Source organism: Micromys minutus (assembly GCF_963924665.1).
Source record: "Micromys minutus genome assembly, chromosome: 1".
Classification (NCBI taxonomy): domain Eukaryota; kingdom Metazoa; phylum Chordata; class Mammalia; order Rodentia; family Muridae; genus Micromys; species Micromys minutus.
In genome coordinates, this window is record NC_137969.1 from 226,189,894 (window position 1) to 226,205,584 (window position 15,691).

General features: G+C 39.0%; 1 protein-coding gene across 1 annotated transcript in view; it reads right to left on the minus strand.

Annotated features, from left to right (window-relative positions):
• SYNJ2BP (synaptojanin 2 binding protein) overlaps nucleotides 1-15,143 on the minus strand; it is a 39,834-nt gene extending 24,691 nt beyond the window's left edge. Inside the window, exon 1 of the mRNA XM_080932390.1 lies at nucleotides 14,999-15,143. Within this exon, the coding sequence (XP_080788516.1) occupies nucleotides 14,999-15,062 (64 nt within the window). The 5' untranslated portion in view covers nucleotides 15,063-15,143. The remainder of the gene's footprint in view (nucleotides 1-14,998) is intronic.
• Nucleotides 15,144-15,691: the final 548 nt, after the last annotated feature.

A 15,691-nucleotide genomic window follows, 5' to 3' on the forward strand; every position in this document is an offset into this window, starting at 1 on the left:
TTTTAAATTAAAATATAATCACACCCCCTTTTCTTTCCTCCCTAACTCCTTCCATGTATACCACCCATCACTACTTCTCAAATTCGTGGTCTTTTTTTAAATTGCAACTGCCTTCTTTTCAATTTGTCTACTGTTTCGTTCTCAACATATAATAAACCATATATGTAGTAGGCATGAAAGCATAGTTTGTGATACAAGGGGAGAATGACATCATCTAACTTATTTCCAAATGTTTGCTGCTACAGTAATTTTATAGTTTACTGTGTAGAGAAAAATCTCTCTCATGTCCTCTATGGATGCAGCACCTGACAATAAAATGCTAACTGGCCTATAAGCTTAAGGAGGAAATAGAAGGTGAGATATAAGGTAGGGAGATGAAATTCTGGGACAGAGTCAAGAGCAATGAATTTGTTCAGGGCACAGAAGCAGGGGAGCTGAGAGAGCTAACTAGCCAAATGGCAGAACTTAGCATAGAATAAAGAGATGATTAACTTGTAAGCTAGCTGAGGAACAGCCAAAGCTATAGCCAAGGTGTTTCTAAGTATATTTTGAGTCTCAGAGTTGCTATTCTGGGAACCTGGGGCAGGAAGGGAAAACTCAGATTTTACACTCTTGTTTTTCCCCTTGTAGTATAGCACAGACCTTCTCTTATAAAGGTTCTAAGCTCTTGGGTAACTTTCCTTATTGGGATACTCTGAGCACATGCCCATCATTACTCTCTGTCATGCTTTAGGCATGTTGTTCCCCAAGGACTCAAACACTACTTACTTAGTTTCCAAATTGTGCCATTAATGGGAAGTGGTAGAGAGGTGGATCCTAGTGATAAAGTTATGTCACTAAAGGGAAATACCCTCTCAAGGAGTTATGCCTTTTTCTGCCTCTTAGCTCCAATGAAAAGAACTACTTTCTTACATACTTATATACCCTAAGATTGAAAGCAACAGAGCCAACAGACCAAGACTAAACCTCTAAAACCATGAGCCAAAACAAACCTTTCTTCCATATAAATTATATCAGGAATTTCTGTCCCAGTTATAGAAAGCTTACAGTTTCCTTTAGTGCTGCAAAACTATGAGAACCAGAGATGAGCTCTTGCTCTTTATTAAAGTATCTGTAATTCCTAATTATAATGTAGATTCATAATGAATATGATTTCCCTTACTTAATCCTGTAAAAGCAACAATCCTGATTCTATCATCTAAGCATATTTTGAGTATCTTCCCTCTTATACTGCATCTAATCAGATATACTCACTGGCCACTTTTCTGCTTAGTCAAATGTTTCTATAGTTTAGCATCAATTAACTTGATTTTCATCCCAAATAATACTTATATTCCTTAACATTTTTCATAAGAATTGTTTCTTAAAATTGATCCTTAACATAAACATAAACTTAACATAATATGACATAACTATATATTATTTCTTTTGCAGGGCTCTCTAGTTCTCCCTCTTGTTTAAAACACCTTAACTGTTTTCCTTTCCATTTTTCACAGATTATATCTAGTAAAGACTGTAGTTTATGAGTTCCTAAAGTTTTAAAGACTGGTGAGTAGGAGATCTGGGCAGCCAGGGAGCAGAGAGATCTCTGCCGAGTGCGCACGGAAAGCGCGCCCCTGCCCTGCCTGATCCAGGGACCAGGAACACAGCAGTGGAACCTCTGATTCTACCCGGCGAATTTGGGGCGCAGAACAGGGCTCAGCCCATCTGCCACCTGGACCAGTGGAGATCCAGGGACACAGACCAGATACAAGGGAAAGGCAAGAACATATCACTGACAACAAGATGGCAAGAGGAAAGCAAAAGAGTATATCCCAAGGAAACCAAGACAACCTGGCAACACCAGAACCCAGCTCTCCCATAACAGCAAACACTGGAATGCCAAACACTCCAGAAAAAGAAGATGCAGACCTGAAATCATACCTCAAGACGCTGATAGAGATACTTAAACAAGAACGGGAGGAAAAGCAAAAAGAATCAGAAGCTTTTAAAGAGGAAACAAAAACACTCAAAGAACTCAAAGAACTAGAGGAAAACAGAACCAAAGAAATGAAGGAATGGAAGAGGGAATTTAAAACGGAAATTGACACAATAAAAAAAACACTAAAAGAGATAACCCTAGAGGTAGAACACCTAAAAAAGAAATCAGGAGTAACAGAAGCAAGCATTTCCAATAGACTAAAAGAGATGGAAGAGAGAATCTCGGGGGCAGAAGACAACATTGTAAACATAGACAAAACAGTCAGAGAAGATGCAAAGAACAAAACGTTCCTAACCCAAAATGTCCAGGAGATCCAGGACACAATGAGAAGACCGAACCTAAGGATAATAGGAATAGAAGAGGGAGAAGAATATCAACTAAGAGGCAAGTAAATATCTTCAACAAAATCGCAGAAGAAAACTTCCCTACCCTTAAGAATGAGACGACCACGAGCATAAAAGAAGCCTACAGAACTCCAAATAGGTTGGACCAGAAAAGAAATACCTCCCGACACATAATAGTCAAAACACCAAGTGCCCAAAGCAAAGAAAGAATACTAAAAGCAGTAAGGGAAAAAGGTCAGGTAACATATAAAGGCAGACCAATCAGAATCACACCCGATTTCTCAACAGAGACTATGAAAGCTAGAAGAGCCTGGACAGACATCATGCAGACCCTAAGAGAGCACAAGTGCCAGCCCAAGCTGCTATACCCAGCAAAACTATCAATCACCATAGATGGAGATCTGACCACAAACCCAGCACTACAACGAATTATAGGTGGAAAACCCAATACAATGAGGGGAACTACATCCTAGTAGAAACAAGAAAACTCCTAAGCAAGAAAACCAAAAGAAGAAAAAGACACAGACACAACCTACAAAAGCAATAATAGCAGGAAACAGAAACAACTATTCCTTGATATCTATTAACATAAATGGACTCAACTCGCCAATAAAGAGACATAGGCTATCAGACTGGATACATAAACAAAATCCAGCATTTTGCTGCATACAGGAAACTCATCTCAGAGACAAAGACAGACACTATCTCAGAGTAAAAGGGTGGGAAAAAAACTTCCAAGCAAACAGCCCCAAGAAGCAAGCTGGAGTGGCTATGCTAATATCAAATAAAGTAAATTTCCAACGAAAAGTTATCAAAAAAGATAAGGAAGGACACTTTTTACTCATTACCAGGGAAATCTGTCAGGAGGAACTCTCAATCCTTAACATATATGCTCCAAATAAAAAAAGCACCCACATTCATAAAAGAAACCCTACTAAAGCTCAAAAAATACATTTCACCCCACACAATAATAGTGGGAGACTTTAATACCCCACTCTCTCCAATGGACAGATCATGGAAACAGAAACTGAACAAGGACACTGTAAAACTAGCAGAGATTTTTGAACCAACTAGAATTAATAGATATCTACAGAACATATCATCCTAAAGTAAAAGAATACACCTTCTTCTCAGCGCCCCATGGCACCTTCTCGAAAATTGACCACATAATTGGACACAGAATGAGCCTCAATCGATATAAGAAAATTGAAATACTCCCATGCATCCTCTCAGATCACCATGGTCTACGGCTGGTCTTTAACAACAACAAAGACAACAAAAAGCCCACATACACATGAAAACTAGACAAGACTGTAGTTTATGACTTTGAAAGCTAAAATAGCACACATAGTTCTCTTAAAAGCATCTCATTATAATATTCTATATCTATCAGTTTGGTGACCACTTTGTATAATGAACTAAATAAAGCACTAGGAAAAAAGAAATTAAATACATGCTCTTTTTCTAACAATGGTGCTGTTTAGACAAGGTCTCACTATACTGCCCTGACTATGCTGAAATTTACTATGAAGATCAAGCTGGATTTGAACTCACAGAAATCTGCCTTCCTGCTCCCAAGTGCTCTGACTAAAGAAATATACTGCCATATCCAGTGTAATATATGTTCTTTAAAAAAAAAAAAAAAAAAAAATGCTTCAGGGTGAAGGAAGTATAAAGATACAAGTAACACAGCAAATAATAATGACGAAACCTACAGTATTTAGTTTAGATTTTAATGTCACAAAGTCCAAATCCCAAATCTGCCCCAGAATGCTATGTGACAATAGAGTCCAAGGTTTCCTCATTTGTAAAATGGAAACCTGTGGGTCTGTTTCACTTCGCCACTGGGGTGTCCTAAAGCCACCTAGGTGATACTTGGGGAGGCAAAACACAGGGGTTCTATGTTCCTTTCTAGCCCCTGGGCTGGCAGGCTCTAGGGATGCCCATTTGTCATGGCCCTCTTAGTAGGGTGTCATGGTCACATCCTCCAAGACATGAACCTGGTAAGGAGCATATTTAAACACCTACAATTTTTAATTATGAGAATTACCCAAGTCCTTTAATCTGCTTGAACTTACCAGCTTTTCTGTCTGCGGCACGGTATAGTGCACTGGCCCACAATAACTATTCTACCTGTTCCTTATTGGACAGAGGGCTTTGGCAATACATGAAAGGCAATTTTATACAATATTGATAATGAGGTAGCTTCTTGACTGGGTGACTGGAAGACTTTAGAGGACAGGATTCTTAGGCTGAGTCTTAACCAATGAATAGGAAGAGGAGGTATTAAGATGGAATCTTAGAGAAAGACTGATTTCACATTTATACTGAATAGTCTCCACAAATCAATCTCTGCTCACTTTGGCAATTTCTCGTAAATCTCCTAAACAAAACTTCTCCTATACCCAGACTGGTTTATTCACTGATGTAGAAATAGAATTTTTCTAATTGTATTATTATTATTATTATTACTACAGCTAAGGCTATCGTTACCCCTGACCCTACACTAACACCTATCCTTTCTGTAAAGTCTGGGTAAGCTTTTCAGAGCTGCCCTGTCCTGCATTCTCTGACCTTTTCCAGAATGGAGTCTGGAGTGGTTTGTCTTTATTGCCAATTTATTTTAAGTCACTTAGGTAGCAAACTTCTGGCCATATTTCTAAGAGTGTTCTTGGAAACCTTAACAGAAAGGAAGACTTATCCTGACTGAAGGCATTCTATGGTCTGGGACCTAAACTGAATAAAAAGAAAAAAAAAAAATGAGTGGAACACCAGCACCCATCTCTGCCTCCTAACTGTGGAGGGCAACGTGACCAGCCCCTCAAGTTCCTGTTGTTGGACCTTCCCTGTCACAATGGAGACTGCCCTCAACTATATACCCTATTGTCAGTTATTTTGTCATAGTACTGAGAAAATAACTAATACTGAGCCAGACTAGCATGCTCTTCCATGAAGACCTCTTCCTTTTCCTTCCTGCTACATATATACACTCACAGTCCTTAGCCACCCTTTGCATGTGAATACCAGGTCTCTACTGTACTGTAAATTCCATAAGGGGCTGATTTCCTGTAGGCAGAGCAAACAGAGCAAAGACAAGAGCACTATAGTCTCCAGTTTATTTAATGGGTGCAGGAAATAAGAGAGAGAACTGTTGGCAACAACTGCAGTTAGTAGTTGATGGGAAGCACATAACTGAAAATCATAAATGCTCAGAGTGTGCTGTTTCGGGTTCTCACCTTGATGTGCCCACCTAAAAATTGCCCACAATGGAGTTGTTACATCTTTTTACATGCATTAAATCCCTCTAGGGAATAAGGTATGCTATAACAACAAAAACAAAAGAAAGCTAAGGAAAAGGTTAACAATCAAACTCTTAGGTACTGTGCTGGGAAGAAACATCTAGTACAGTACAATCAACAGACCTAGAGTAGAATCTTCTGAATCTTACTGACAGATCTTGGGCAAGTCTTTAATCTTCCTCAGACAACTCCTCAATCTAATAGTGTGGATTAAACACCTACTACTTAGGGGTTCTATGAGAACTAAATAAGCCTTTGTGACTATAAAGAGAGACTCATTTAGCCTGAACAAAATATAAAATATGGGTATAAATATTTATTAATTAGTACACTTCCAGAAAGATACTTCCTTAATTACTCTTTATGAAAGCATTGTGCTAACTATCCCTTCCTTTATAGGGCCTCTAAAGACAATAAAGATATGGGGTATTTCTTCTTCCTTCTCTGAATACAGCAGATTGGGAATAACTTGCTGAAAGCCACTTAGCTCTTATTTCTGGATACTGGAAACCTAGGATCACTCAGCTGCAGTAGAACAGCCTTTGTGCTCAATCTCTGGTACAGAGAATAAAACTTAATTTGGTCTTGTTATGGTGCTTAGAATAGTGAGTCTTCACAACTTTAAGATCTCTAAATCTGATATGAGAAAAAGTGAGAGCCTTCAAGTACAATCAAACTGAACTTGTTCTAAAGTACAAAAGATGAACTGTTCGACCTTTGAAAGCGTGTGAGATTATGACTACTACCTTTGACAAACACTAAGATTACCAGCTAATCAAAAACTGTCAAAACCTGGGAACTAGAAAGACAGCTTAGCAGTTAAGGGCATTTGCTGCCCTTTCACAGGACTGGGTTTATTTTCCAGTACCCACCTATATGGTTCACAACCACCTACAAGTTCAGCTCCGGGGTCTTGAGCAATCTTCTGGCTTCTGTAAATACCAGACACATGTTACACATACAAATGCAGGCAAAACACTCACAGAGATAACTTTTTAATGACAGAAATTATTTAAAATAATTTGAGGAATGAGCCCAAGAACAAAAGCAGAACAGTCTTCTGAAAACAAAGACCACCAAGATCTTCCTTACTACGGCAAGGAAGCAAACACAGGCCAAAGGTCAAGCTACATGCAATTTCCTTTTCACCCCTTAGACACTCCATTGTTGTCATCTTCCTATGATTGTGGGTTTGTTTGTTTTCAAGAGGTTCATTTGCCTTACAAAACTGGAAATATCCAAGATTCTTGTCTGATACTATACTGGCACAAACAGTAGTCACACACACATTCACCCAGTTAAAACAGACAGTGCTGCCTGCAAACAGAATTGTATACAAAGAATCAGAGGCTTCTTATATTTCTCCTGTAAAAAGGAAGAAAGAAAAAAAAGAAAGACAGACAGACAGACAGACAGACTCCTATGACACTATCAAAATTACCTAGAAGATTTTAGTGATAATTACTGACTTCTTCCCTGTGTATCTTCATGACGTCACCATGAAGACTCTGAGACCAAAAGTACCACACAGACCAGGAACCAGCTCTAGGAAGTGATAAACAGAAACTTGAAACCTTTCCTTGTTTACTAAACCAACGAACTTCCAATGATTATTTGTGTTTACCAAATTCAATTCTAAATCTGTAATTATTTTTTCCTAATAAGTTCAATGATTATCACTGTAATGGTTAATCTTATTTTTCAATTTCACTGGATCTGGAGTCAGATTAATTAATTCAGAGGTTAGCCATGAACAAAATATAAAAGATTTTCTTGATGAGACTATCTGAAATGGAAAGACTCAACCTAAATTGTAGGCAGTACCTTCCAGTGCTGACCAGATAGGCAGTCCAAGGGAAAAAGCCTGCTTTCTAAAGCCTTATTTCCTTCACACTACCCAGATGAGTTTAACCACCCTGTTAGTGAGTGCATGAATCTATCCTATTGCTGCTGCTCCTGCTGTTGTTCCGTTTTTGCCCTGCTATCAGAATCCTTCATCGCTGGGATTCCAATAAGGACTAGGCTAGTGGCCCTCTAGGATCTTCAGCACCAGGGACGCTGAAGCATCCAGCCTCATGGACTGAGCAGCTACCAGTTCTGAGCTTCTTCCCTGTGAATATAGCAGACTACTCGGACCTTATCATATAAGCGAATCTAACAAATTCCCTTTTAATATATCTATTCATTCCATTGACTTTATTCCCCTAGAGAATCCTGACTAATAACAATGACTAATACTTGGAAATACTTATAAAAATTCCAGAAACCACACAGTGGAACTTTATTTTTAAACAAATAACTATACAATACAAAAATAAACCCTTTTGTGTAAAAATGTTAACTAGATATAATTATTCCTCTTACTTGTCTCTTGACGATTGTCCTAGACGATTGTCCTAGTTCTAATGTTTAAAGGAAAATACTAAGACTAGAAACTTTAGATCTGTAAGATCAATGTTTAGAAATTAGACAATGCCTATTCAAATGCCCAAAAGTTCAAACAATGATATTATGTTAAATTTCATGCTTAAAGCAAGAATAATATCAGAAGTCTGCTCTTGTCAGAAAACCTGGTAATACTGTGATACCATACATGAGAAACTCTATATCAAAGTACATTGGGTTCTTGCTATGTAGCAAGAAGAAAACCCCAAACATCATAAAAAGTAGCATCATGGTAGGTTACTTAGGTTAAAGAACTAGATGCCTTTATGTATTTGCAAAGGGAATCAGAAATATGTATCTCAATTGATATCCCAACTCACCAGAAAAACAAGATTTGGACTTAAAATCATACTTCAAAATGATGGAGGTTCTCAAAAAGCGAATGAATAACTCCCTTAAAGAATTACAGGAAAACCAGGAGAATACATACAAAAAAGTAGAAGTCCTTAAAGAGAAAACACAAAAATCACTTAAGAGCTACAGGAAAATACAACCAAACAGGTGAAGGAATTGAAAAGAGAAAGAGAAACAATAAAGAAATCACAAAAAGAGACAATCCTGGAGATAAAAGACATAGGAACAAGGCCTGGAGTCATAGATGACAGCATCACCAACAGGATACAAGAGACAGAAGAGAGAATCTCAGGAGCAGAAGATAACACAGAAAACATTGACACCTCAGTCAGAGAAAATGCAAAAATCGAAAAGCTCCTAACCCAAAACATCCAGGAAATCCAGGACACAATGAGAAGACCAAATCTAAGGATAATAGGTGTAGAAGAGAGCAAAGTCTCCCAACTAAAAGCCCCATAAAATATCTTCAACAAAATCATAGAAGAAAACTTCCCTAACCTAAAGAAAGATATGACCATGAACATAAAAGAAGTCTACTGCACTCCAAATAGATTGGACCAGAAAAGAAATTCCTCCTGACACATAAAAGTGAGAACATCAAATGTTCAAACAAAGAATACTAAGAGCAGTAGGGGAAAAGGACAAGTAACATATAAAGGCAGACCGATCAGAAATACACCAGACTTCTCAACAGAGACTATGAAAGCTAGAAGATCCTGAACAGAAATGATACAGATCCTAAGAGAACACAAATGCTAGCACAGGTTACTATATCCAGCAAAACTCTCAATTACCACAGATGGAAAAACCAAGATATTCCAGGAAAAAACCAAATTTACACAATATCTGTCCACAAACATCATGACTAAGATGCAAGTTGGGGAGGAAAGGGTTTATTCACCTTATACTTCCATATCGCAGTTCATCACCAAAGGAAGTCAGGATTGGAACTCAAGCAGATCAAGAAGCAGGAGCTGATGCAGAGGCCATGGAGGGATGTTACTTACTGGCTTGCTTCCCCTGGCTTAATCAGCCTGCGTCTACCAGCCCAGGGATGGCACCCACCCACAATGGGCTGCCCCCCCCCCTTGATCACTATTTGAGAAAATGCCATAAAGCTGGATCTCACAGAGGCATTTCCTCAACTGAGGCTCCTTTCTCTGTGGTAACTACAGCTTGTGTTAAGTTGACACAAAACCAGCCAGTACAACTATACCCTAGTAAAAGCAAGAAATAAATCTTCTTGTAACAAACCCAAAAGAAGAAAACCACACAAGCATAATTCTACTTCTAACAACAAAAAATAACAAAAAAAAGCAATCAATATTCCTTAATATCACTTAATATCAATAGATTCAATTACCCAATAAAAAGATATAGACTATCACACTGGATACGTAAACAGGATCCAGCATTTTGCTGCATACAGGAAACTCATCTCAGTAACAAAGACAGGCACTGCCTCAGAGTAAAAGGCTGAGAAAAAAAAAACTTTCCGTTTCCAAGAAACAAGCTGGAGTAGCCATTCTAATATCAAATAAAATAAATTTTCAACCAAAATTATCAAAAAATATAAGGAAGGACACTTTTTACTCATCACAGGAAAAAAATCTATCAAGACAAACTCTCAATCCTGAACATCTATACTCCAAATACAATAGAACCCACATTTATAAAAGAAGCTCTACTAAAGCTCAAAGCAAATCTTGCACCACACACAATAATAGTAGGCGATTTCAACACTCCACTCTTACTAACTGATAGATCATAGAAACAGAAAGTGAACAAAGACACAGTGAAACTAACAGAAGTCATGAACCAAATGGATTTAACAGACATCTATAGAACATTTCATCCTAAAAAAAAAACCAAAAACCTTCTTCTCAGCACCTCATGGTACCTTCTCCAAAACTGACCATACGCTCAGTCACAAAACAGGCCTCAACAGATACTTCCATGCATCTTATCAGATCACCATGGACTAAGGCTGGTCTTTAATAACAACAAAGACAATAAAAAGCCCACATACACATGGAAGCTTCACAATGCTCTACTCAATGATAATTTGGTCAAAGAAAAAATTAAGGATTTTTTAGAATTTAATGAAAACGAAAGCACAACATACCCAAACCTATGGGATGCAATGAAAGCAGTATTAAGAGAAAAACTCATACCTCTGAGTGCCTCACTAGCAGCTTGACAGCACACCTGAAAGTTCTAGAACAAAAACAAGCAGATACACCTAAGAGGAGTACAGAGCAGAAAATAATCAAACTCAGAGCTGAAATTAACTAAGTAGAAATAAAAAGAACTATACAAAGAATCAACAAAATCAGGAGCTGGTTCTTAAAGAAAATCAACAAGATTGATAAACCCTTAGCCAGACTAACTAGAGATGCAGAGAGAATATCTAAATTAACAAAATCAGAAATGAAAGGGGAGATATAACAAGAGAAACTGAGTAAATTCAAGAAATCATCAGGTCCTACTGCAAAAGCCTATACTCAACAAAACTGGAAAATCTATAGAGCATATAGACAATTTTCTAGACATATACCAGGTACCAAAGTTAAATTGGAATTATATAAACCAGCTAAGCAGTCCTATAAACCCTAAAGAAATAGAAGCAGTCATCAAAAGCATCCTAACCAAAAACAGCCCAGGACCAGATGGGTTCAGTGCAGAATTCTCTCAGACCTTCATAGAAGACCTAATACCAAAACTCTCCACAAAACAGAAACAGAAGGAACACTACCCAACTTATTCTTCAAAGCCACAATTCATACCTACACCACACAAAGACCCTACAAAGGAACAGAACTTCAGACCAATTTCCCTCATGAACATCAATGCAAAAATACTCAATAAAATTCTTGCAAATCCAATCCAAGAACACATCAAAACAATCATCCACTATAATCAAGTAAGTAGGCTTTATCCCAAGGATGCAGGGATGGTTCAATATACAGAAATCCATCAATGTAATACACTATATAAACAAACTCAAAGAAAAAGACAACACATGATCATCTCATTTGATGCTGAGAAAGCATTTGACAAAATTTAACACCCCTTCATGATAAAAGTCTTAGAAAGATCAGGAATCCAAGGCCCACACCTAAACATAGTAAAAGCAATATACAGCAAACCAGTAGCCAACATCACACTAAATGGAAACTTGAAGCAATCCCATTAAAATCAGGGACTAGACAAGGATACCCACTCTCTTTCCTACCTATTCAATATAGAACTTGAGTTCTGGCCAGAGCAATTGAGACATCAAAAGGAAGTCAAACAAATACAAATCAGAAAGGAAGAAGTCAAAATATCACTATTTGCAGATGATATGATAATCTACTTAAGTGACCCCAAAAATTCCATCAGAGAACTCCTACAGCTGATAAACAATTTCAGCAAAGTGGCTGGATAAAAAATTAACTCAAACAAATCAGAAGCCTTCCTCCAGCCTGTTATCAAAGGATAAACAGGCTGAGAAAGTAATTAAGGAAACGGGACCCTTCACAATATTCACAAACAATATGAAACAACTTGGTGTGACCCTAATCAAGCAAGTGAAAGATCTGAATCACAAGAACTTCAAGTCTCTGAAGAAGAAAACTGAAGAATATCTCAGAAGATGGAAAGATCTCCCATGCTCATGGATCGAAAGGATCAAGGTAGTAAAAATGACCCCCTTGCCTAAAGCAATCTACAGATTCAAAGCAATCCCCATCAAAATCCCAACTCAATTCTCCAGAGTTAGAGCAATTTGCAAATTCATTTGTAATAACAAAAAAATCAGTGTAGCAAAAGCTATTTTCAACAATAAAGAACTTCCAGGGGAATCACCATCCTTGACCTCAAGCTGTATTACAGATCAATCGTGATACAAACTGCATGGTAATAGTACAGAGACAGGCAGGTAGATCAATGGAACAGAATTGAGGACCCAGAAATGAACCCACACACCTATGGTCACTTGATCTTTGACAAGGGAGCTAAAAATATTCAATGAAAAATAGACAGCACCTTCAACAAATGGTGCCGGTTCAACTGGCAGTCACCATGCAGAAGAATGCAAATCAATCTATTTGTATCCCCTTGTACAAAGCTCAAGTCCAAAGACCTCCACATAAAACCAGAAATTAATAGAAAAGAAAGTGGGGAAGAGCTTAGAACACATAGGTACAAGGGAAAATTTTCTGAAAAGAACACAAGTGGCTTATGCTGTAAGATCAAGAAATGACAAATGTGACCTCATGAAACTGCAAAGTTTTTGTAAGGATAAGGACACTGTCAAAAGGACAAAACAGCAGCCAACAGATTGGGAAAGGATCTTTATCGATCCTACATCTGATAGAGGGCTAATATCTAATATATATAAAGAACTCAAGAAGTTAGACTCCAGAGAATCAAATAATCCAATTAAAGAATGGGGTACAGAGCTAAACAAAGAATTCTCAACTGAGAAATACCAAATTGATGAAAAGCACCTAAAGAAATGCTCAACATTCCTAGTCATCAGGGAAATGCAAATTAAAACAACCCTGAGATTCCATCTCACACCAGTCAGAATGGCTAAGATCAAAAACTCAGGTGATAGCAGATGCTGGCGAGGATGTGAAGAAAGAGAACACTCCTCCACTGTTGGTAGAATTGCAAGCTGGTACAACCACTCTGGGAATCAGTCTAGCGGTTCCTCAGAAAATTGGACATAATATTACCTGAAGACCCTGGTATTCCATTCCTCGGCACATACTCAAAAGATACTCCAACATCTAATAAGGACACATGCTCCACCATGTTAATAGCAGCTTATTTATAATAGCCAGAAGCTAGAAAGAACCCAGATGTTTTTCAACAGAGGAATGGATACAGAAATTGTAGTACATTTACACAGTGGAGTACTACTCAACTATTAGAAACAATGACTTTATAAAATTCCTAGGCAAATGGATGAAACTAGAAGCTATCATCCTGAGTGAGGTAACCCAGTCACAAAAAAACACACATGGTATACACTCACTGATAAGCAGATACTAGCCCCCAAAAGTTCTGAATACTCAAGAAACAATACACAATCTTATGAAGCTCAAAAAGAAGGAAGGCCAGAATGTGGGTGCCTCAGTCCTTCTTAGAAGGGAGAACAAAACACTCACAGGAGGAAATACAGGGACAAATAGAGTATCAGGGATTGAAGGAATTCAGAGACTGCCTCACCAGGGGATCCACCCCATATGCAGCCATCAAACCCAAGAACTATTGTTAATGCCAAGAAGTGCTTACTGGCAGAAGCCAGATATGGATGCCTCCTCAGAGGCTCTGTCAGTCATACAGATACAATTGAGGATGCTTGCAGCTAACTATGGAACTGAACATGAGCTCCCCAATGAAGGCACTAAAGAAAGGACTGAAGGGGCTTAAAGGTTTGCAACCCCATGGGAAAACATAATCAAACAAACCCTCCAGAGCTCCCAGGAACTAAAACACCAACCAATGAGGACACATGGAGGGACCCATGGCTCCAGTTTCATATGTAGCAGAGGATGGCATTGTCTGTCATCAATGGGAGAAGAGGCCTTTGGTCCAAAGAAGATGCATTTCCAGTGTAAGGGAATGCCAAGGAACTGAGGTGAAGGGGGTCATTGGGAGAGGGAGCACATTCATGGAAGCAAGTGGAAGGGGGGGATGGAATGGGGGGAAAGGGATAACATTTGAAATATAAATACGAGAATATCCAATAAAAAAAATTTAATTTAAAAACAAAACAAACTTGGCCACAAGTGGTGAACCCTAAACCTAAAATGTTATTGCCATAAAGAAAACTTCAAAACCCAAGGAAGGCACGATATAGTAATAATTTCTAGAAGCCAGTCATGAGCATCCGTGAGGAAGATCACACAGCAAAGCTATGTGGAAAAATTCCTGTCAGAACCACATGAAGTGTTTGTTTAAAGAATTGTTTAGTCCATACTAAATCCAACTCCCTAAAGATGGAACTAAAAAACAGCGTTTTCGTTTAATATTGTGCTAAAAAGTAAAAACGAAAAGGCCCAAGTAATAATTCTGTGGTGGCGCCAGATCTGAAAACTCCTGTAAAAGGTCTCCTCCCGCTTTAGCGTTCTAGTTGATAATGTAAATTAATTTCCCCAGAAATGCAGGCAGAGACCCTAGCAGCAGAGAAACTGTTACACATGCAGAAAACACCCGCCGTTCGCTGCTCCTGTTTTCACCTGAACCGGCCCTCAAAGAAACACGGGTGGAGCAAGCAACTGAATAACGGATACGGCGGCTCCCACACGCCGGCTACACAGCGGGCTTTTTCCTGGTCTTTTCTATTGCCACCAACAGAAAGACACCCTTCCTGGCCATAAATGCCTGCGGTAATCCGACTGGATTGTGGAGCAGAGTCCTTGGGTCCGTCGTCTAGCTAACAGAGGATGCCAATGGACTCTGCTCAATACTCCACAGCGTTCATGGAAGCGGCTCGGTCCGGGCCTGCCGGCTCCAGCCAGGTAAACCCGGCTCCGCCAAAGCAAGAGCGCAGCAATTCCCCCTCCACGTCCCGCGCCTACCCGAAGGTCCTCTCGTCAGGTTGATCTCTTCCTCCGAGACAAAATAATCCACCCGTCCGTTCATGTCTGACTGCTCTCCGGGCGGAAACCCGGGGTCAGCGGGTGCCCAGCACAGGTGAAGGTGAATCAAGCTCCGCGCCGCCTCCCCAGCATAGCTTTTACAGTTTCCTCAGCTGCCAGACCGGAAAAGGAAACCGCGGGCACTGGGAGCGTGGAGGATGCTGGGAGTGGTGGTTCTCTGAGCCCACCAGTGTTGTTTTTATTTTTCCGGTACCTCGCACAGTTCTCAAGGCAGATCCATACAGTAAGAAAGGTACAATACCCGTTTGCATTGGAAGAGCTTGTGGGAAGGAGGTCACGGAGAGAAAGTTATAATGGTATGAGACATAATTAGATTGATACTGTTGACATTTTAAATAAAAACTCAAAATATCCACAAATGTAAGAGGGGGTGGTGATCTTTTTTCTTATGAGCCTCAATTCACTCTGGGAAAGGGATCATAGGCAAACTACTAATGAGACTGAATACTTGGGTGGGAAATTGTAACCTGTTCTGTAATATAGATGCAATCCAATGTAATACCCTATGTAAGAAAACTTGGTAATACTGCATCAAGTTCCTTCGTTAGCAGTTCACTGTGTTAGTTAATAAATGTATCCAAAGTAAAAAAGTGAAATCTTTCTCTTCCCCCT